Source organism: Vipera berus (assembly GCF_964194415.1).
Source record: "Vipera berus genome assembly, chromosome: 1".
NCBI classification, from domain to species: Eukaryota; Metazoa; Chordata; class Lepidosauria; order Squamata; family Viperidae; genus Vipera; species Vipera berus.
In genome coordinates this window covers 41,100,618-41,125,300 of record NC_138202.1, presented here as the reverse complement: position 1 = coordinate 41,125,300, position 24,683 = coordinate 41,100,618, and the positions used below count along the sequence as shown (strand labels likewise).

The 24,683-nt window shown below is 37.3% G+C and overlaps 1 protein-coding gene across 6 annotated transcripts in view; it reads right to left on the bottom strand.

Moving 5' to 3' along the window:
- Nucleotides 1-328: 328 nt before the first annotated feature.
- The window catches only part of CLMN (calmin), a 93,384-nt gene continuing 69,029 nt past the window's right edge, over nt 329-24,683 (bottom strand). For 5 of the 6 annotated variants that reach the window (XM_081312757.1, XM_081312754.1, XM_081312755.1 and 2 more), the window contains 9 exons: nt 22,893-22,985; nt 17,626-17,816; nt 12,396-12,589; nt 11,822-11,904; nt 9,506-10,762; nt 6,887-7,074; nt 4,691-4,751; nt 3,676-3,740; nt 330-1,378 (listed from right to left, as the gene is read on the bottom strand). In XM_081312757.1, coding sequence (XP_081168883.1) covers nt 1,216-1,378; nt 3,676-3,740; nt 4,691-4,751; nt 6,887-7,074; nt 9,506-10,762; nt 11,822-11,904; nt 12,396-12,589; nt 17,626-17,816; nt 22,893-22,985 — 2,295 coding nt within the window. In that variant the 3' untranslated portion in view covers nt 330-1,215. Of the gene's footprint in view, nt 1,379-3,675; nt 3,741-4,690; nt 4,752-6,886; nt 7,075-9,505; nt 10,763-11,821; nt 11,905-12,395; nt 12,590-17,625; nt 17,817-22,892; nt 22,986-24,683 lie in introns of all 6 variants that reach the window. The other variant, XM_081312758.1, reaches the window with a different exon arrangement.

Genomic DNA, 24,683 nt, shown 5'->3' with positions numbered 1-24,683 from the left:
TAAAATTGCTGGAATTTGTGTATCCCCAACTTCATTGAATAAATATATATATTAATATATAAATATACAGATAGGCTAATCCTAAACAATATATCATTTTTAAACAAATTTTGGAGCCAATTCAAAATGCTTGGGTATGTGTGTATGAATATTAGCCCAAGGCCTTGGAACTGAAGGTTATGGAGTATAATCTATCACATTTGTCCACTGTGCTTTGGTAGGTAATTGTTTTTCAAGTTCTCAATCTAGGACTGAGAGAGAATGACTGGATAAAAGTTACCCAGTTATTTCTGTGCTTGAGGGAGGATTAAAATCTGGGTCCCTCCAATCCTAGTCCATTATCTCAGGCACTATCCTACACTGGTTCTATCTGTATGTATCAGATTTCAAGGCTGTGCAAATAAGCTAGAAATAAAGGAACAAGTGTTGAAAATCAAAACACTCTCAGTATAGATTTCCCTACAAGATTGTTCATTTTATTTTGCATCCTATAAAGCAAGGCATAAATGTACAAAAATCCTGAATTCATTAACCAAATGTCTTCACTCTGTGTAGATCTCTCTTTACAAATATATATTATGTACACAAAAGTCTTATAATGCAACAGTAAAATAAGAATACCCATGGAACCAGCTCTGAGCCCAATAAGAAAAGATTACAAGATCTGAGCTTATTGAATTAGAAAAAGATGAGAAAGGAGATGTCAATGTTAAAGTTATGCAACATGAAAAAGCAGACAGAATATCTTTTCTCACATACTAAAACTCTGGTTTTCAATGCTGTTGAATGATAGATGATCAGGACAGAATAAACAAAAATATTTCCTTCAAGAGGTCTATAAAATTTGCTGCCACAGTATGTAGTAATGCCTCAATTTGGACAGTTTTAAAATAGGATTAGATGAATTCACAAGGAGTAAAGTTACCAGTAACTACTAATCAAAATGGCTACCAATTATCACAGGGAATATGCATGTGAGTATCCATTGCTAAGATATTATGAGGAAGGAGATGCTTTTGCCTTATTATTTTGTTAATGGGCTTCTGGTTGGTCTTTACAGGAACAAAACCAGCCCGAATAGGCTTTAATCTCTTCCTTCCTAATCCTGACCTGTTTATTTTGGCAGGCATTACTACATCCTGAAGAAAGGATTATGGGCACCTAAACATAAACCTCAAGCGGCTATCTTTTATTACTCTGATGCATTCACAGAGATCAAAGTGGGCTGCTGACAAGCTGTGGAAGGAGTAATAAGCAATAAACTACTGCCCAGAGGAAAATAATGAAGTAAAACAGCTCAGGCTGGTCTGTCTGTGAAGAGCTCCTACATAACAGTTCCCTCTCGAGAATGTTTTCCTCTTCAAGGTCTTTTCTCCTCCTGGAAAGAGTAGAGAAAGTTAAATTACAAATGCCCATGAGCTACATGATCAGTGATGGCCCTTTTCCAAATGGCCTTGTCTAACAGACACTAGAAGGATGACTATTAAAGATAAGGCCTTTGAATCCCCATCTTTGCAGCCAAGAATCTGCCAGGCACTTCAACTATTATCCATTAAATTCTAATCAAAGAACTTTGTACTCCAAATTTGGTTTTTTGATTTGTTAATTCTGGTGGTCCAATTTAATTTATTCCTGTACGCCATTTTATTTGCTTTTGTAATATTACAGTGGTTCCCAACCTTTTCTTCACCACGGACCCCTTTTAAATACCTTTTGTGGCCACAGACCATGGCCATGGATCCCCCAAAAATAATTCAAGATTTAAATCATAACATTTCTTCAAGCCTCCATGGCCCCCCTGTGATGACGTTACAGGGGGCCCCAGGGATCCAGGGATCACAGGCTGAGAACCACTGTAGTACTGTGTGCAAATACACTATAAAATAGTTAAGGCAAGAATAATTATATAAAATCCAAGGCAACCACTTATTTCTACACCCTATTTCATCCTCTCTTTACCTATGCACCCTCTGTTCTGTTGCACTTTAAATTGTTAAAACAAGACCTTTGAGGATGCTCTGTAATAGACATCTTCAGTGTGGACTAATACAGTTGTGCTTTCTGGATAGAGTATGGCGTTAATGAACAGGCTGATGAGGGGACAGGCGAAAGAGGAAAGGAAAGAAAGACCACAAACCACCCTTTCACTCGGATGAGTTTAGACTGAAACTTACAGAAACGACAGAGAGAGAGGGAAAATGGTAAATATTGCTATAGCTTGTAAAGGATCTGAAGAAATCCTCTCTTCATCAATGATGAGTATTCTACACATCACTGAATAACCAGAGAGGGGCTGCAGGCTTCATAAACAGCTGTAGATAATGACTCCTTAGAGACTGTAACTGCATTATGTCTGAAATAGTAAATATCACTTTGACACAATTACTTTTATATTTTAAAATCTATACCCAATGTTCAGATTATGGAGGCAAACATAGCTAGATTATTTTTTTAAAAAACTTATAGTTTATTCCAGAAACTACAGTTAAGCATAACTTTTGAACACGTGCAGAAACAGAGAACATCCTTACAATCCTGGATGCCCTTCAGAAATGTACTTTCAGCTCCAGGAATTCTGCTGTCAGCATGGCTGTTTTGTAAATTCAGGAAGCTGAAGTCCGTACATTTGGGGGTGCCAAGTCTGGGAAAAGATGCTGCCACACATTTTTAAAACCAACTGCCAATAGAGTGGAAAAATCGAAAGTCCTGCTGAGCCTACTCTGAGCCAGCAGTAACAAACCAGGAAAAACAAAAATAATCACAAGGTTACATTTTGCTGCATCATTTAACTGTATTTCCCTCAGTACTAAGTTTCTCAGTGTGCCAAAATGGGAAAGATTAGTAATTTAACCAACATTGCAGTAGATTCTTCATTCACAATGCGAATCTGATTTCAGCCCAGCTGACATACCTTATAAAGTGTTAAAAATCTGGTCCTGCCATCCATCAGGCTCACCTCACCTCATCCTTCAAATCTGACTTTCAGCTTTATTATTATGTTTTTCTATGGGTAAGCTCATATTTAACAAAAAACAAGGATATGTTTTCAATGTTATGATTGCTGTACCCAGTTTTATTATATTTTATATGATATACCATACAGGCAGTCTTTGACTAATGGCCATAATTGGAACTGGAATTTTGGCTGCTATGTGATGTGGTTATTAAGTAAGCCATCACATGACCAGATCCGATTTTATGATCATTTTTATCTCAGGCTTCAAGTGAATCACAATAGTTAAGCGAATCACATGGTTGTTAAATGAATCATGTGGTTGTTAAGCAAATATAGCTTCCTCTGTTGACTTTGCTTGTTAGAAACCAGCTGGAAAGATTGCAAATTGTGATCATGTGCTGCAAGTTGTTGCAACTGTTGTATATGCAAGTCAGTTGCCAAATGCCCAAATTGTGACCCCATGACTATGGGGTGGTGTGAAATTGTGTGGTCAAAACTTTCAGAACACATCATAAGTCACTTTTTCCTAGGCCATCATCCGTTTAACCATTGTTAAGTGAACAGTCATAAGTCAAGGACTACCTACAATTATAATTTTGGTAAGGAGGTTTATCTTAGAGAGGAACACCAATATGATTAAAGGTACTTTTCAGGCAATCAAATGTTATCTTTGTTCTTATCTGAAGGCTCAATGTACAAAAATGAAAGAATATGCCTACCTGATAACAGGACTTTCATATTCACTTTTGGTTGTGCTCTTTTGTACACCAGGCCTGCCATTTTCCTAAAAATATATAATCCAGAAATGTAGCCATATTATAACTATATAGGCTAAACTTTAAAATAGGTGATAATAGCAACTAAAATTTTTGTGCATCAAATTATATCATTTATCCTTTCTAGATGAATCTGAGAATGGCATGGGTATTTGCTAATACAAGTACATTTATAACTTTAATATCAGTCTGTTTATACCACTTCAGACTGGGCCTTAAGAAGCCAACTGTCTTGGAAATCAACTCTTAATACAGGTAGCCTTTGTTTAGTAATCCCAATTGGGATTTGGCAACTTGATTGTTAAGTGAAATGACCACTAACTGAAACCACAACTGTGCTTATAATCTTGCTTCATCTTACCTGCAAATATTGTAAATGTGAGATTTGGTCACAGCGTTACTTTTTTCATCACTGCTGTAGGTCATTAAACAAGGCAGTTGCTAAACAAGCACTCCCCGTACAATAGTTTTTTTTATAACAGTGAAATTTATATATCGATAGTGTTGGAAATGTTTTAATTTTTCTTGATATCTATTGAATTGGTTTTTCTGAACATACTGTGCTTCAGATTTGTTGAATGGAAACTCCCATTTATCTTCAGACCACAGGCTGTTGATATTGTGAGTAGATATGATGGAAATTGTAGTTCAACTCTTTGAAGGATATCTTATTGAAGAAGTATACCATAGCTACAGGATACAATAGCCTCATTTAAAATGATATTTGGACAATATGAATGCTAAACATGAGATTTGATTAATTAAATACAGATAATATTCACATTATCTAATTGTGTGGTTGGAATAAGCCAGGGATTTCAAATAAGTTTGGAGGATGTTAACAGACAGGACTGATTGCTCCAGTGGAGGTATTTAAAACTATGCTATTTCAATTTCATTTAGATAAATATTAGGAGTACTACAGGCTAGTTACAGAAGTAAAAGTTCACTTGCTTACCTTAATCGTTGAATCAGTAGTATTTATTTGGTAGACAATATTGGGATCACTGTGGCTGATCCTGAAATGCATAATTGAATCCACATATAAGTCAACCGTGATTTGAAAAAACACCCCAATATTGTTTCAGCCTTCCCAAGCCTGAAAAGATTTAGTAATATAAATAAGACTTCCATTGTCAATCTTTAATGTTTAATATTTTAATTTTTTTAATGTTTTGCTTGTATGATATTGTCACTTGACAATTTATATGAGTGGCGCATAAATTTAATTAATTTTATCCCCATTCAGATAAAATACAATGACCAAAACGTTGCTGAGTGAGTTATAATCTAACTCATATAGAAGGCATGCTGGAGAAAGCTGGTCTACAAGAAAAATATCTCCAGCACATTTCTCACATTTCAGCTATTCAGATCCTGAAATTATCCAGATAAATGTATGTCAGGGGCAATCCATGTTGTCACACTTCAACATTTCCACTGCAACATTTGCATTTAGCTACAATTTATTAATAGTTTCAGTTTACCTGAATAAAGCATGCTCTAGAACATTCTTACTGCTCTTGGCAAGAAAGTAAGCCAACTCCCAAATTTGCGTATACATCAAAAGTGCAGTAGATACTTTCCACTGTATTCTGCTATTTATCTGAACATGGTAGCATAAGTAGTTCTTAAGCAGAAACGTATTCATAAGGAAAGCCGTCACCTGAGGTATGGTTAAATAACCCCACTGATTTGCACAACAAAATAGGAAATAGAGATGAAGATGAACTACTGAAAGCCACGGACACTGCTGAGTGAGAATGCAATTGGAAGAAGGGTTAATCCATGATAAGGGATTAGGCAGAATATTAAATTTAGCCAGTTTAATTCAGTGTACTGAATGATGGGCTAAGGAGAACAGTATCAAAACACATATGAGTTCACCAAGTGGCTTGGGAAGGAAGCAGCTTCCTTCCTGTTTTATTTCCTCAGCTCATCTTCACAGCATTAAAAAAAAAGATGTATCTCTAAAGGCTATTGAAATTGATTTCCCAAACTGTAAACTGAGACGAATTCATTTAAAGATCTAGCCTGCTCTGCCTCTTGGTCATGGATGGTATTCCAACAGAACTTGGAGAAAACCCTGATAAATGAGTAGTTCTCATAACAAAATCCTGCATTTAACTTAGCAGATTACAAGGGATTCCTGGTCTGCTGCATATGTTGCATTATTGATCTTCTAGTTAGAGAACAATCCCAGGCAGCTATAATGAAGCAGCAGTGAAAATACATCCAGCAGGCATTGTTTTGAGTAGAGCTGATTCTATGGATGAATGAATCCATTTTTAAACGAAAGTGACCTACCTATTCTTCTAGGTGACCAGCTGCCATAAAACATAAGCAATTAAAAATATTAAGTTCTACAATAACAACAAAAGCACAACTAAATGATTCAGTGAAAAACAGATGCAATGGACGGTCAAAAAAAGTATCTTCCCAAGGTATAGTGAAAAGAGGAGGAGAAAGTAATACTCAGATGTTGATGGAGAAAAAGTATTCTGCTTTCTTTCTTTCTTTTTTTCTTCTGTTAAATTGTGTCTGATTCTCAGAGACTACCTGGATAGTCCTGCAGGTTTTTTTGGCTTTTTCAGAAGTGATTTGCCATTGCCTCCTTTCTAGGGCTGAGATAAACTGGCTAGCCTAAAGTCACCCAACTGGCTTTTTGCTTAAGGCAGAAATAGAACTTAACAGTCCCTGGGTTTCTAGCCGATACTTTAACCACTACACCAAACTGGTTCTCTTTGCTTTATTATGCAATAATTAAACAAAAGTTTAAAACTACAATATCAAATTCAGTTTTCAATTTTAATGAAAGTTATAGTTTATATTATTAATTATTATTATTATTATTATTATTATTATTATTATTATTATTATTATTATTATTATTATTAAATTAATTTTCCTGGAAAGCCATCCACTCAATGGTATCACCCTTGATATGCTTAAATGTTGGCCAAATCATGTCCTTCCAAAATCCATCTGCATGTATAAATGTTTCCTCTTTTCTACTCATTTCCCATGCTATAGCTTTTAGGATTGTAGCCAAGAAGACCAGTAAAATGTGCGATGTAGGTTATAACTGTGCTTTATCTAGAAACTGGGCAAGGAAAATGGCAAGACAAGTTCTGTAGGTGGGACCACAAAGCACCTTGACAGAGCTGGATGGTCTATGGATTCTTCTTCCAGCTTATCTATTAACCGGGTAAAGCCAGGTTTTGAGCTCTGGGGATTTTCTCCTTGGAAGATCGCCTTATTCTTCCTTTTTTCTTTCTTTTTACTTCTTTCTTCTGGCAGTTTTCTTTCTTCAGCTGTGGTATCAGATTGGTTTTCCATAATCTATAAAAAGAGTGTAAAATTTTCAGATTGAAAAATTAAGAATTATACTCTTCCACCAGGATCTTCTTTAATATTAAATTACATGTAATTGTTTATTCATTAGAAAGTTGTTTTCTTACTTGAACAATTTAATTATTTGTCATCAAGTTAGTGTCAATTCTTAGCAACTGCATATATTTTTCTCAATCATGTTATATTTCTTTGCAGAGGAGTGCTGCCCAAATCAGCTACCAACAATGTACAGCATCATACTAACAAATAGTACATTTAAAAAATATATACTAAAATACAAATGACTAGCAAACTGAGAACTGAGTGCAACTATCGTATACAATTGGAAACTCAAAAGCTTGCCAGATAAAAAATGTTTTTAGTTGACAATTTTGGTAGGTATTCAAGTAGAAATACACATTGTCACATTAATAATGCCCAAAACATAAATTTGATTTTATCTATATCTAAACTACAAGCTGTAAAAAGGGGAATAGAGTTTGCTATTTGTTCTTAGCTGGATTTCCCATTTTGGATGGTGTTTCCTAAAAAGTTGCATAAATTGCCATTGCCAGATGATGGCTAACTTAAACAGCAAGAAAAAACAAACAAATTTCCTCCTATACTATATCATTTTTTCAGTTGTGCAGCAAAAAATTTATAGAATAATCACTAATAAAGTCATCATTGGTAACAATTGTGTTTAACCATGTGTAGATGACAAATTTGTTCAAGTATCCGACAAATCTGGGATGCATTGTGAAGAACAGCCTTTGGAAGTGCACTTATTTTTAGCTCTCTTTCCAGAAAACCAACCAGGGCTCCACTTAGTGGCTAGGGATTAGTGCCCCAAACTCAGCTTATATCAGAATGATAAACCAAGCCCAAGGCAGTGAGCCCAGACTGATGTACCTCCTCAACACTGGAGGTTTTTAAGAAAAGATTGGACAACCATTTGTCTGAAATGACATAGGGCTTCCTGCCTGAGCAGGAGGTTGGACTAGAAGATCTCTAATGTTCCTTCCAACTCTGTTGTTCTATTATTCTGTTAAAGCTACATTATGCTTTGATGCCCATGTTGGCTGAAGAAAATGCAGTAATAGTTCAACTCCCTCTGAAGAGAATGAGATGGAGAAACCTAGCTTTTACCATGTGAAATCACTACACCACTCACAAAGATTCCAGTCTGACCAACAGTAGCCAACACACACTGACACTAGAAACTTCCCTTTCCAGGTATAGAGGACAATATGCAATATACACTCAAAAACTATTGTCTCCTTTGTGTTTCACTTGCCCACAGAGGTGAGCATTGGTTCCTGTGTCAAAGTGCCTCTTGGAAGCCCTGCTCCTACAATTATGTCACTTACTATAGATTTCTCAGATGGGAAAGCCTACATACACAGACCTCCATATACAAAGACTTCCTTAGATCTCAGAACCTTGGGACTTAATATATTAAAATGCTTACATAACAGAATCTATTTTGTAAAGATACTGATTGTGAGAATTTGAATATTTTTATCCATAGAAATTAGGTTTGCACAAACTATTACCCAAATTAATGACAGCTCGGTAATTCACATTATAATGTTCAAATTACGTATCAGTTTGGGGCTGTTAAATTTCTTCTGCTGTGCGGTGGGAATAGCTGTGCACTGCTAGAGATAGGATCACAAGTCTGTTCCCCAACAACCTTCATTTTTTTCTATAGAAATCAAATGCCCATAAGAACATTTACTGTACCTAGTTTTGATGTTATACACCTACAGCATCCTCAAAGAACAATTCAGACCATTCCACAAGTTCTAAATTTTCATCTACAATAGTTTATGCACTTTTCCACAGAGGAAATATCAAAGTCCCTATTTAATCATGAAAGGAGGATTAATGAGTCGGAAAACTTGTATGGACACTATTTCATAATGATCAAAGCCCACCTCAAAGCAGAAAATCATCACAAAAGAGAATTCAGATATGGATTGTTTGGATACCAAGTTGGTTTAGCTGAATGTTTCAGATAGATTAGGACCAGATTTGAAATAGCTTGTTTCAGATTAGAACATTTCAATGAAACCTTTTTTATTCTCTGATTTTATATCATGCATTTCATGCAAAATGCAATGAGAGCAAGCAATAGATAGTTACATGTGAGAATCACAATGAATATATTTGGCTGTAACTAACTTTGGCTACAGAGATGCCAAGTACTCATATACTGCATGCATTCATGCATGCATGCATGCATTCATTCATTCATTCATTCATTCATTCATTCATTCATTCATTCATTTATTTAAAAATAGGATGTATTAAAGGGCATCCCTCCTTCCAATAATACTGTACAGCTCTCCTAAATCCTGGTGTACAGCATATAGTGAAAGTTAAAATAAGAACTATTTCACTGAACCAAGCAAGTAATGGCAAAATCAAACTTTACCACAGGAACATCTGGGTGTGCAGAATTGTTTTCAGTGATAGCCATATTGTTGCTCTTTTGGGGCAGTGTGTTTTTCCCCACCACAGCACCCTTGCTAAAGGAAAACTTGGTATGACTCTGAGAATCTTTTTTCTGTTTTCTTGGGCTTTTGTTGTCCCTTTTTTTGGGCACATCCTTCGTATTGCTTGGTAGATCTTGTTTGGGAATATCTCCTTCAATGCTTGGACTAAGGGGCTCATTTTCAGCCAAACAATCGACTAGAATGTCTGAGCAGATTTTGCTGTTTTCTAAAAGGGAAAGGTCTGTATCAGAAGTGGTAGTAGCGAAGGCATCCAGCAGTGCTGATATGGAGACATCATAATGTGGATAATAGAAAAGGTCATGAGGAATTATGGAGACTTTAGAAGGATTTGGTGTCATCGCTGATTCTTCATTAGCAATATTAAGGCTTTTGGAAGTATTACTGATTGGTTCATATTCAGGTGTACAAGTTGCTTCTGAATTATCTTTAAAGTCATGCCAATTAATTTCCTGATTAGCAGATGGGAATTCCTTTAAGTTAGATGATTGTTCCTCAGGGTCATCATTTTCTGCAAGCTTAGATATTATTTCCTGATTCAGCATCTGTAATACGTACTTCTGTGTGACCTCTTGTCCTATAGAGGTTGGAATTACATAGTCAGGTTCATTTGTCTGATGTTCTGATACCTTTTTAGATGAATGGGAAGTCCAAGGCAAGGAGCAAATCTTACTCTCAGGTGATTCTTTTATTTCACTGGCTGATTTCTGAATGTCAAATTCATCAGAATCAGCTGATTCAACAGAATCTTTACGGTAAATAAGAACAGTTGATAGGAGGTCATCACTCTTTACTGAAGCAGGCAAATTCAGTTGATTAACCTCAGATTGGTTTACATTGTTGGCAAGATTAGCAGGAGGGCTGATCTGAACCCTTCTTACTGGCAATGACCTCGGCCTCTGAGGTTCTTTTGTAGAAGAGTCCATATGACCAGCTTGGCTGTCATTAGGTTCAGTACTTGTTGCATGAAAATTTTGGTTCTCCTCATCAAGAGGCAAAGCAAGGCTATCAATTTGAGGGCATGGCAATTGGTTTTCTACTAGGTGAATAGGATATATATGTTCTCCATTTTCATTCAGGAGTAACACTTTTTCTTGTTTTTCTTCCTCTGGTAACTCTTTAATATGGACATAAGCAGATTCAATTGGAAATTCCTTGTCCAGATCTGAAAAGTCTTCCTATGTGAGATTAAATATAAATAATAACAATTAATACCTAATTATAAAACCACAGAATCTGAAAAAAAGTTGAATGGTTATATTTTCCAAAATACTGGGCAAATAATAATTCTAATTCAATATAAATGAACTATTCTTACCAAGCAAACTCTATTACAACTAATAATAATGAAATACAATTTGGGAATTCCACAACTATCTGTTCTGCTTTTTTAGCTCTCATAGGATAGAAGTGAAAGCTACTTTTTAAAGTTTATATAGAATACAGTTCCACCACAAAAAGTTGAAAAGAAGGCATTGGACAGAGACCTGGATAAAAGCGGACAGTGTATGTCTAATTCCCATTTGCTGAAAATTGAGGGTAGAGGAATATGACTATATGCATGAATTAATATGCTGATTGTCATAGTATGAAAACAAAATTCAGAATACTTTATTTTATTTGAAGGAAGCTCTATACTCAAGGTCCAATGTCTTCAACATTGGAGTTTGATATCCTATACCATTTATTTTGATGATCTTCTAAAGCAGGGGTCCCCAACCCTGATACGTGGACTGGTACCGGGCTGCAGCATGCCAGCAACTGGACCGCGCAAACAAGCAAAGCCCCATCTGTGGGATGCAGGCAGCACACAAAACCATGCCCTCTCTGGTCTGCAGAGAAACTGGTCCCTGGTGCCCAAAAGGTTGGGGATCTCTGTTCTAAAGGATTCACATAGCCATAACAATCATCAACTCAGTTTGGGCAATTTATGATGAAAGTACCTTCTTCTTTCCAGAACAGTGAAGTCCTTCATATTTGCTCAATTCAATATAGTGCATAATTATAGAAGAAAAGTGATTTGATTGTACTTTAATTTAAAATAATAGCTGAATCATCTTACGATCATAATATTGAAACCAATAACTAACTGATAAAACCTGATAGAAGTGGGCAACAATCATACAAGGCTGAAAGTCTGAAAATCAGTAAGCATTCCTTACTTAATCTATGTATGTATGTATGATAATGTATCAGAAAATCACAAGCAGTGATGCAATGTAATGTAAGTACCTTACCCCTTCCAGTTCTGGGAAATGCTCCAAAAACTGTGCCACATATGTCATGATGGATTGCTCATCAGGTGAATCAATTATAATGTCTGGGAAGAAATCACATGAAGCACCATTTCAATATTAACCAAAGCATCTATGAATGAAAAATAATTACCATTCCAAAACACAATCTTTTTTTAAACCACACGTTTACTTTATTCTTTGTACCTCAATATTCTTCTCCAGGTGCAAAATTTTCTTTTAAAGAACAAGCATGGTCTGGAAGATGATTCTAGACAAACCAGTGCTACCGGTAGTATCCTTCCTGATAAAGACTTTGCTAAATTAAAAATATTGATTTTTCTTCCTTTTTTCTATAACCTTCATATGTATTGTTTTTTGTTCTAGGAAGATGCAGTCTCTTAGTCTGAATTGTGCTATCACTTCTGTTTTGTATTAAATGCCATGAATGTCCTAAATCTTGTTCTGAACCATCTCTTTTAAGGATGGAGTACACGTTATGATTTATCTGCCCTGAATGATTTATCTGTTTCTGCTACATATACATGCTGCTGAGAATCAAAGATGAGTAGGGTACCTTCTGGTTCCAGAAGTCTTGGAATACCCAGATGGTCTTGTGCAGTACAGAATGCATCCTCTAAGTTTTCCCTGGGAGATTTGTCTAAAGCTTGCTTCATATCTACCAAACTGGAATCTATTGCTTTGATTACAGCTAAGAAGGCCAGGCCACTTCTCCAACTGCTGGTAAAGTCCTGAATTGCCACACCATATCTAAAAGAGAAAGAACCACTGTGAACATTCAGATACAAAACACAAGCTTAACAACTTTTGGAACATGAAAAATGGTTGCAATAAAATAACTCAGCTTTAGAAATAGAACTTCATAATTATAAGCTGACTAAATTTCCAAGTTTTTTTCCATATATTTATTTTTTGGGTATGTTTTAATGTTACTCTTCAACAAAATTTATTTCACACCAGTATTTATGTTTAAGAAAAATATATATAAGCATTCAACATTATGGATGCACAAGCAATAGAACACAAGCAATAGAACACAATCGAACTAGAGTCTTGGACTTTAAGAGAGCTAATTTCAATAAACTTAGAGAGCGCTTGAGAAGGATTCCATGGATGAGAATCCTCAAGGGGAAACAACTCAAGAAGCTTGGGAAATTTTGAAAAGTGAGATAATAAAAGCCCAGTCTAGCACAATACCAACAAAGAGGAAAAATAACAGCTCTCAAAAGAAACCAGCATGGCTGCCTAAAGAACTCTGATAAATTGAAAGACAAAAAGGACAAGTATAGAAAGTGGAAAGAGGGGCACATAACTAAGTCAGAATATCAGCAAATAGCCAGAGCCTGCAAAAATGAAGTAAGAAAAGCTAAGGCTCAAAATGAACTAAGGCTTGCGACCAAAGTCAAAACTAACAAAAAAAGCTTCTTTCAACATGGAAAAAACAAGAAAAAAGTGAAGGAAATGATTGGTCCATTAATGGGTGAAAGTGGCAAGAAAGTGACAAGCAACAGGGAGAAAGCAGAACTATTTAACTCGTTTTTTGCACAACTCGTCTTTACACAAAGGAAAAAAACCAGACCAACCTATTAAAAATAGTGCCATAAAAAACAATAGAAACACAAGTTAAGATAGGCAAGAAAATGGTAAGTGAGCACCTGTCCAGCTTAGACAAGTTCAAATCACCAGGACTAGATGGATTACACCCCAAGGTTCTCAAGGAACTGGCAGATGTGATCTCAGAACCACTGAACTACATTTTTCAAAGATCCTGGAACACTGGGGAACTACCAGAGGACTGGAAAAGAGCTGATGTAGTTCCCATCTTCAAAAAGGGGGAAAATGGATCCAGGAAATTACAGATCTATCAGCCTGACCTCAATACCTGGGAAGATTCTGGAAAAGATAATCAAACAATGAATCAGTGAACACTTAGAGACAAAAAAAGTCATTACTAAAAACTAACAAAGGTTTGTCAAAAACAGATCATGCCAGACAAATCTTATTGCATTCTTTGACCAAGTGACAAAATTAGTGATCAGAGGAAAGCTGTGGATACAATTTACTTGGACTTCAGTAAGGCATTTGATAAAGTAGATCACAACCTTCTACTTGATAAGATAGAAAAATGTGGGTTAAACAGCATCACCACCAGATGGATTCGTAGCTGGCTGACCGGCTGTACTCAGAGTGTGGTCCTCAATGGAACCGCATCTACATGGAGGGAAGTGTGTAGTGGGGTGCCCCAGGGCTCTGTTCTGGGCCCAGTGCTCTTCAACATCTTCATCAACGATTTGGATGAGGGGATAGATGGGGAACCATCTGCTGCCAGGAACGAATTCCCATTGCCCAGTACGCTCACACAGAGAAGGCCTCCTCAGGGTACCGTCGGCTAGACAATGTCGGCTTGCGACCCCCAGGGGAAGAGCCTTCTCTGTGGGAGCGCCAGCCCTGTGGAACCAGCTCCCCCATGAGCTTCGGATGGCCCAAGATCTCCAGTCCTTTCGCCGCGGCCTCAAAACACTCCTTTTCCACCTGGCTGACCTGGACTGACAGGGATTTTAATTATGTTTACAATTTTAACTCTAATCTTTAATTTATTTCAATTTTAAATTTTAATTTACTGTACAGAGACCTTTAATTTTTGTTTTTGTTAGCCGCCCTGAGTCCCTCAGGAGATAGGGCAGGATATAAGTCCCATTAATAAATAAATAAATAAGTAAATTTGCAGATGACACCAAGCTGGCAGGAATAACCAACACACCAGAAGACAGGCTTAAGATACAGGAGGATCTGGACAGACCTGAACACTGGGTGCTATCTAACAAAATGAAATTCAATGGTGAAAAAGTAAGGTTCTACATTTAGGCAAGAAAAACCAAATGTACAGATATAGTATAGGAGGTACCTTGCTCAATAGTAGTAACTGTGAGAGGGAACTCGGAGTCCTAGTAGACAATCACTAAAATACGAGCCAGCACTGTGCTGCAGCTGCCAAAAAACCCAACACAGTGCTAGGCTGCATTCACAGAGGGATAGAATCAAGATCAAGTGAAGTGTTAATACCACTTTACAATGCCTTGGTAAGGCCACAGTTGGAATACTGCATCCAGTTTTGGTCACCATGATGTAAAAAAGATGTTGAGACTTTAGAAAGAGTACAGGGAAGAGCAACAAAGATGATTACGGGACTGGAGGCTAAAACATATCAGAAACAGTTGCTGGAATTGGGTATGTCTAGTTTAATGAACAGAAGGATGAGGGAGGACATGATAGCAGTGTTTCAATATCTCAGGGGCTGCCACAGAGAAGAGGGAGTCAAGCTATTTTCCAAAGCGTCTGAAGGAAGGACAAGAAGCAACGGATGGAAACTAATCAAGGAGAGAACTAAAGAGAAACTTCCTGACAGAACAATTAACCAGTGGAACAACCTGCCTCCAGAAGCTGTGAATGCTCCAACACTGGAAGTTTTTAAGAAGAGACTGGACAGCCATTTGTCCAAAATGGTATAAGGCTTCTTGCCTGAGCAGGGGATTGGACTAGATGACCTCCAAGGTGCCTTCCACCACCACCACCACCATCATCATCATCATCATTATTATTATTTGTGGTGTGACCTAAATGAGATCTCATCCACTGAAATGCCAAATGTTATATCTACTGGCAGTCGAGCCTCCCTACCAAACATCAGTCTATATGGAGAGTACTCAGTGGCATCATTTTTCGTGCTGTTATATGTACGTACAACAGTGGAAATATGCTGTATCCAATGTTGCTTTTGTTCTGCAGTCGGTGTCCCCAGCATGTCAAGAAGGGTACGATTAAACCTCTCAGGCTGTGGGTCTCCTTGTGAATGATAGGGGGTGGTGCATGATTTCCAGATGCCCAATATGTCCAATAGTTGTTTAACAAGCCTGCTTTCAAAGTCTCTACCTTGGTCGGAGTGTATGCGCTGAGGTAGCCCATAACATACAAAAAACACTTCTAGAAGTACTTTGGCTACCATAGTGGCACACTGGTCCTTTGTTGGGAAAGCTTGTGCATAACGAGTGATCAGTCACAACCAATACATCATCATCATCATCATCATCATCATCATTATTATTATTATTATTATTATTATTATTATTATTATTATTATTATTATTATTTTCATGCATATGACTTGATGCTGGTTAACTCTGGTGCACCTTAAAGCTTAAATGTGCTTCCTATTTTTCCTGAACTAATTTAGGGCTGTTTTAAACATATATCTAGTTTTATTAGTTTTTATTTGCATGTAAAAATATACATCAGCCAGAAACCTCCTTAACAAATGCTTGTTTTCCAGATAGAATGTTCATAAATTAACATGCATGGCAATGCCATCAACATAAAGCGGTTTATAACAGAGAATGTAATAAACCCATGCTCAAACACATTTGATGATATCATAGCATCGTTTATTACCTGTGAGACACGAAGTATTTAAATACTATCTTGAAATTAAGGGTTGAAATGATTGGCCCCATAAAGGTCCCTTCTAACTGAGCAGTATTTGATTCTATGGGCATAAAAAAAACGCAGCTTGGACTCGATCTAGGAAGTGAATTGAGTCTATCTCATGATCAATTGACAGCACTGCTGGACACTAGCCACAGCAGCAAAGGGAAGCTGCTTTATTGGGCATTATAGGAAGTCAGTGACACCATCGCCTAATCAGTGAGTAGCCCAGTTTGCTTCCTGTTTGGCTTGAGACATCTGATAACATCATAATGTCACTGAGATTTCAAAATAGACTAATGGGTCTTCATGACCAGGAAAATTAGAAAAGGATAATTTTCCCTATCCAAGAATATACATCTATGGAGATAATGGTGCTTGTAATTTTTAAAGCAGAGAGATTAACATTTAGGTAGAAACAGAAACACAGAAAGAACTCGGGGCAAGTTGCTCTCTGTAACAATTTAGAGGGATTATAAACTGCTTCCTGAAATCTAATGGGCAAGTAAACACAGTTTATTCAAATTATTTAAACTGTGAATATATACCTTTGCACAAGATGAATATTTAAAAATATTGCCATAAGCTTTTTGTAATTTTCTTTCTAGGGGAAAAAAACTTAGGTAGACAGTTCTAACCTAGAATATATTCTTACAGAAATGTGATGTGCATAACATTGTCATTCCACTGACCCATTTTAAAACTGTTCTATAAGGAGTCATTAAACAAAGAAGACATGGAAAGGAAGGTGCATGGAAGCTGCTTGCATTTTAGACTAGCATTTTAACTGGCAATGAAGCCACTGACCATTCCAAGCACAAAAGACGCTAAGATGCATATATAGAGATGAAAATCTGTGGACAATGGAACTTCCCTTCAGATAAACAGATTACTATACCCCTTTCCTTCTTCAAAATAAATGGATAGAAGTGGGAAAGTGGAATCACGCAGCGGAACTCTAGCTCAATTTTTTGACAAATTATAATTTTCCTCACTTTCTCCAAGAAAACTTACTAAGAGAGAGAACTGGTACATTTACTCTGGTTTCACGTGATTTTTGTATGGTAATATAGATTTGCACAAATACATCAATTGCAGAGAAAATCTTTGTATTATCAACCCAAAGATCACAGAACAGAAATGTCAGGAAAGCTGATCAGCTTGATAACAGGCTTAGTTACATTCTGTTCTTGTACTAGAACCTCTTTACATTGCTTTAAACAGATCAAAACTGGATATTTTTCTTCCATCTAACAGACAATGAAATTGACTTTGTGTTTTTTAAAAAATGAGGGGAACCAACTTACTTTCTAGTTTTTCTTTGAACCCAAGTTAAAAGAGCCTTGATTGCTTTCCGCTGATCCTTCACAGAAACAGACATGTTTCTCTCAACATTAGGTGTGCTGGGATGAGATGTATCTGAATCAGGGCCACTTGGCCCTGATGACAGGCTAGATGAGGAGGAGTTCCTATTGAGGTTGCCTGTAAGTTCCTTTATCTGTAACGAAAAAGGCAATTATCGACATCAGAAGTACAAAACAAAGATCTATCATCTAGTCTTGCTCTTTTCCGGACAGTCAGCCCTTTTTGTTGCTTTAGGCAAGAGACTGCTTGCAGGCACGTCTTCAGAGCTGACCAGAGTTCAGTTAAGGCCAGTGTAATGCACCTGAAAACAGCTGGCCATGCCCTAAATCCGTGGTGGTGAACCTATGGCACGCATGCCACAGGTGGCACACAGAGCCCTCTCTGTGGGCATGTGCGCCGTTGCCCAGTCCTAGGCCTTCAGGTGGGTTTTATAAAACCTTTTTGCTTTAGGCCTCCGCCGTCGTGTGCAAAACAAAAGGTTCAATGAATGAATCAATTTCAAATTCTCGTGGAAAAAAAAAATCTCACAAAGTTGGAATTGATTGATAAAACTTTTTAGTCCCACCCAGTCTGCCATTACCACCACAGCCAAGCCCACCCAATGGGCCACACCAACCCAATGGGCCACGCCCACCTGGCACCCGACTATACATAAGTGGGTTTTGGGTTGCAGTTTGGGCACTCAGTCTCTAAAGGTTCTCCATCACTGTCCTACATCGTTAGCATTGGCAACTGGCATTCCAATATATATAATAAAAATACACAGCACTTTTCAACAGCCAATCTTTTGCAGTAACATGGCCCAGATCTGGGGAAAACTATGGGTGCTGTGAATAAACAATCCAGAAACATGCTCACTTAAAGAGTACCATATTTATTCTGTGGACAATATTCTACTTTATTTCCTCAGCTTTAAGAGATTGCAAAAATAAGTAATTTGCATATATTACAATGGAGGCAAACGATATATTTGCAACTATTGCTAAGTAATGTTCCTTAGCCATTAATAATGTAGTTGCACAGCAAAGATTTATATACTGTATGTGAACTGCTTTTGTTCACTAAGAGGTAAGCTTTTGTCTTCTTCTTCCTCTTCTTCTTCTTCTTCTTCTTCTTCTTCTTCTTCTTCTTCTTCTTCTTCTTCTTCTTCTCCTCCTCCTCCTCCTCCTCCTCCTCCTCCTCCTCCTCCTCCTCCTCCTCCTCCTCCTCCTCCTCCTCCTCCTCCTCCTCCTCCTCCTCCTCCTCCTCCTCCTCCTCCTCCTTCTTCTTCTTCTTCTTCTTCTTCTTCTTGACTCAATAATAAATCTACCCATCTATTTCTATTGGACAGACTCACCTTTCCATAAACAGATCTCTTTCTCTCCAGAATAGGGATTGTATTACAGCAGAAAAGCCTGCTTAAGAAAAGGAAAGTGCTTCTGCTATTTCCTCCTTAGTGCTGCAGGCCTTCATGTATCTGCCTTGGTATCTGAGAATTCTACTTCCCTGAACATCAGATTTCAGGGAAATCAGTATAAACTAACACTCTGCCCTCCTGTAGTTGTGTTCCCTTGAACTCTCTCCAAACCCTTCTTGCCTTTGCCAGAACATCACATCTCCCCCCCACCCCCCAGCCCCAAGCATTCATGGAAAAAGAACCCAGCATGTTAAGAAAGGTATTTCTACTAAATATGGATTACCTTATATTGCAATAACATGATTCATTAGAATCTGCCTTTTTTGTGGAAAGTTACCAAATGATAGAAAGGAAAAAAATACTCCAGAGTTTGAAAGAGATAACACGTTTTTAGGAGCAGGCACAGTTTGGAGACAAGTGTTAAACTTTATGAAGAATGTATTTTGGGAATGACCTAACAGCAGTAAGACAATGCTAAAATCGATGCCAATGTCACTTTGCAGTAGAACAGGATAAACAACCTGATCTTTTAATGAGCAATAGGCAGCACCAGGCACGGAAGATTCTTTGCTTTTCAAAGGCCTGACATATTTACTTTTTAACAGATGGTGGGGCGGGAAAATGTCTTCTCATGTTTCCTGGCTTGTTAGCTCCCATTTTGCTATTTGAAAAATTGGCTCACCTTTAAAGGAATAATCATATTTAGGAAATAGCAGCTGAAATGGAGGCAGCCAGAAGGAAAGTAGTAAATGGCAAAATAGTTGAAAGGAAATGGTAACATTTTTTTTCTTACCACATTCACACAGCTACTATATAATTATCTGATCAAGTTTGGCCCATTCTAAACACTACATTATTCAAAAAGTGTCTGGTTGGAAATGTTGCCGGGTTGTTGTTTTTTTCTCCTTTCTCTAGCAAAGAAAATTTATTTTGATTTGACCGTTTTGAAGAAAAAATAAAGATTTTAAGCATGCTATTTAGATTTTTTTAGTTGAATGAGTATGTTTATTTTCTAGTTATAAAGTTTTGACAAAACTATCAAAAACCCATCATTGGGGGAAATGAGTTCAGTTGGCTAAGCAAAGGCATCATCATCATCAACATCTGACCAATCTTGCGTAGGCAAATAATCTAAATGTGGAGGGCTAACTATTCCACCTAATACTTTTTAAAACATATTCATGAGAATAATGCTGCTTGTGATTTTAACAAACTCTCTGTCACCAATAGGGGTTTTTTTTTTCCTTCCAAACACTACAAAGTAATATATGCATTTTTTTAAAAAAAAATCCATTTATATCCCGCCCTTCTCCGAAGACTCAGGGCGGCTTACAAGCTTAGCAGTAGCCTTCATTCTATGTATATGCCTGCTTATTAGGGCTTTCACACACACCCCAGCGGCATTATTACAAAGTCAGCTTAATTGCCCCCAACAATCTGGGTCCTCATTTTACCTACTTTTAATGTGGTAATGTGGTTGCTCACTGGCCGTTGAGGAGAAACCTGCTTACAATTGATCTTTTTTCAAGAGAGCAATGTAAATTATTTAAATTATATTAGTGGCAAGAGGGCACAAATTTCACATGCTCTGCTGCTGGCTATCAAGTTCTCATGTAGGACTTAATCCTGAAATATGATTGAAAATTTCACTGTCTTTCTTAAAATTAGAGGAAAGATGATCCTGGGGATTGAGTTTCCAGAGAAGTACTTGCTAAATTGATACCCTGAAGATCGGCACTTCTAAATCTCCCAATCTCCCTTACATTAAATCCACAATGATTATCTAATTGTTATAATGGGTTTTAATGGGTTTTTGTTGTTATTGTTTGGTTATTTATATCTGCTTAGTTTTGGATTTTCTTTTTTAACTGCATGAGCCTCCCAGAACCATGTTTGTCAGGTGGGCAGCTATACAAATTAAATAGATCAAAATAAATAAATAGCATCTATCTCCCTAAGTCTTTTCAGAGAGTGAAGGGGCTTTTGTGGGTTTGGGAGTTAGCAAAATTTAATTGTGCAATTTGTAATAACTCAGTTGCCCAAATTAGAGTAAGCAGAAACAATTCATATTTACTTGAAAGCATCAGTAGGTACAATCTCTAATATCAATCAAAGTTTCCTAAAGATATACTTTAATATATGTAGAATTCAGAATGACATAGTTATGCAACAATTAAATATTTTTTAAAAATGATTGTAAAAAGGAAGTAAAGAAGCTAAGACAATAGATTGAGTAGGTTATTATAATTAAATCTTTTCTACAAAACTGGCAGTTCTCTCCTCCTGGAAAAGGCCCAAATTCACTCGAGCCATATGATCTGCTTAGGTAAAACTCACAGAATATTGATTAGGTTCGAAGGACCTGCTGTTCTCCCTCCTAGAAAAGTTTTCAAGTCCTGATTTCCACATCTAGTACTCGGGTAATATTTTCAATCTATCAAGGTGGCATAAATAGAACTCTCAGTCACGTTAAAGGTCATTTGTGGAAGAAACAGCAACATTTGTAGAGGATAGAAATGAATGAGAAGTATTGGCCAAAATAATAATAATAATTTAATTTTTATACCGCACTTCTCCCGAAGGACTCAAATCTGGTTCCCAATCTATAAAATAGGGACAAGTTAGATCTGCTCCGAACTGGTGTTTTTAAATAATTGGAAGCATATTGATTACATGGGTAAATTGTTGTGTGACATTTCACATTTTAATTTCAGTGTTAGTACAGTGAAACAATGCACATCTAAGGTAAAGGTAAAGGTTCCCCCGCACATGCGTGCTAGTCGTTTCCGACTCTAGGGACCGGTGCTCATCTCTGTTTCAAAGCTGAAGAGCCAGCGCTTGTCCGAGGACGTCTCCGTGGTCATGTGGCCGGCATGATTAGATGCCAAAGGCACACGGAACGCTGTTACCTTCCCACCATAGTGGTCCCTATTTTTCTACTTGCATTTTTATGTGCTTTCGAATTGCTAGGTTGGCAGAAGCTGGGATGAGTAACAGGCGTTCACTCTGCTACGCGGCACTTGGGATTCGACCCGCCAAACTGCCGACCTTCTGATCGACAAGTTCAGCGTCCTAACCCACTGAGCCACCGTGTCCCTAATGCACATCTACAACTGTTTAAAAAAGCAGTGCAACTTTTATTTTTTTGACTGAGTCCTACACTTGGCTTTTTGTGGCATGTTGGAAATCACATTCCAAAAATTACATTAGGATAGGATAGAAAGTGGAAAGAGCCAAGGATAATACCTAAATTTGATTTAACATAATGTAAATGTAAGTAAAATTACATAACATAAATACTATGCACATGTAGTACTACATTGTCCCCATGTGTTAATTTTTCCCTCCATCAAAATAAAAAAATGACAATTTGTTTTAAGGGTTTCTGGGACTCACATCTGAGGATTGAGAGGTTCAATTGCAACCTTATGCTGGGGCCTCAAGTTTTGCATCTCTGTTTAAAGCATAATTGGCAAGATGCACACCATTAAAATGAAGAATGCAATGACTGGAGACTGATCTAAGATTTGGATGAGAGCCAGTGGCATTTAAATCAGGCTGGACTTAAGTAACTGGATGAAGAAAACCATTTGTGATGGCAAAGGAAATGTCCTGAGGAGGAGGAAGAGGAAGGTAGAAAAGTAAGAGGTAATAAGGCTCAGGTGATGGGATCATTGCCATGGTCCAAATTTTGCACTGTGGTTAGACAAAAAGATACAGATGACAGCAAGCATCTATTTCATCTGTATCCTTTTTTGCAATCTGTTTTCTGTTGAAAGCGAAAAATGTGAATTATAGCACTGGTTTTTTTACCTGAAAAAACAGGATTATGTTCCATATCAGGCCCAGTACCATGGAGGAGTTTCCATCTGCTATTTCAGATGCATCAATGCTAACCAGCTTTACCTAAAGAAAAACAGTTTACATTTTTCAAAGTTATGTTTTCAAATAAATAAATACATTTGTCATATAATTGATGTTCAGTTGTGGAACTATAGAATGTCTGTACCATCTAAATTTCTCGATAAGACTAGGCAATTTTTGGTCACATTGCGCTTTTTTACAGTGCAATATCTACTGACTACTGTTTCTATCTACGTTTCTATATAAGCTGTGCTAGTTTACAATATACACAATCCCCCTCTATCACACTTGTTGCCATAATCACAGAGGTATTATTATAGATTACAAAATCCTTAAGGGCTCTCAGTAGCGTAGAAATAAATAAATAAGAAACAATATATAAATGATGTCAAGATCCAGATGCTCTCCAGAAGAGCTCTATTTTCTAGTTGCTTCCAAAAGCCATGTAAGGTGGGAGCCAAACTAGATGCTCATTGGGAGGCCCTCCCAAATAACTAGACCAATCAATGAAAAACAGCATCACTGAACTTTGCCCTCCTTTACCTTCCTAAAGTGTGGCAATACTGATACTTATTCATGGGTTGATTTAACTGGTCAAATCAGAATATGCAGCCCTGCAGATATGTAGACATCAAGCCATGTAGGGCTTTCTAGGTTAGGACCAGCACTTTAAATACCACTCAGAAACCTGTGGGCAATGAATACTAGTGTAATATGTTCCCTTCTGTTGAATACTGATCAGCACATGGACTGCTGCATGTTGAACCAATTGTGGTTTCTAAGAACTTCAAAGGCAGCCTTGTGTAGAGCATGTACAGGTAGCCCAGGCAAGTTTTGGTGATAACATGAATTGCTGTAGCTAGAACCACTCCACGTTGGGTTGCAACAGGTACATGAGCTAAAGCTAGAGAAAGTCCTCTGGCCAGTCCTAGCTTTTTTTAGCAGAAGCCATGAGTCCAGAAGAACGCTTAAGTCACAAACTGATCCTTCAGGTAAAATCTGCTCTATCCAGAGAGTTTTTTGAAATGAACAAAGAATCTCAATGGACAAACAGTAATTCTGTGTTAGTAGGATTCAATTTAAGCCCTCTCCTATCCAGACTATCATTCCTCTATGTAAACTAGACCACATAATCAATTCCCCAAGATATCTACATCTACGTTTACTGAGGCTGTCTATAATAACCAGATCTTGTAAGTCTGATTTTGCTGTACCTTCTCCTCCTTATGAGTCAGTGAATTAAGGAGATGGCTGTCTGAGCAGCTTCTAAACATTGTCTGGATATTCTGGGTTTAAGAAGTTTTAACCCTTTTTATCTTGGAAATGAAGCCTTATTTTCTACACAGAACCACACAGCCTCCAGATACTGAAACAGGACTTCCGCAGAATGTTCAGTCTAGCTTAGCAACTTCATGTAAGTGTTAAATAAGAGGGGGAAGAGAACCAATCCTTGCATCATCCTGCAAGGGAGTAGTCTCTAGTCAATTTCTCCTGCCCTTGCCCCTCAAGTGGAATCATCCATCAAGGAAAGACCATAACAACTGCATATAGTGACTGCATTCCTCAATCACTGCAGACAGTCCAGAAGGATAACATGGTTGATGGTATCAAAGACTGCTGAAAGATCCAAAAAGGACAGGAATGGATGTACTTTGTCCATCTGGGTCCCAACAAAAATAATCTATGGCAGCTATTTAATAGTTATCTATTTAGTAATAAAAACTACTGGTTTGCAGCTAC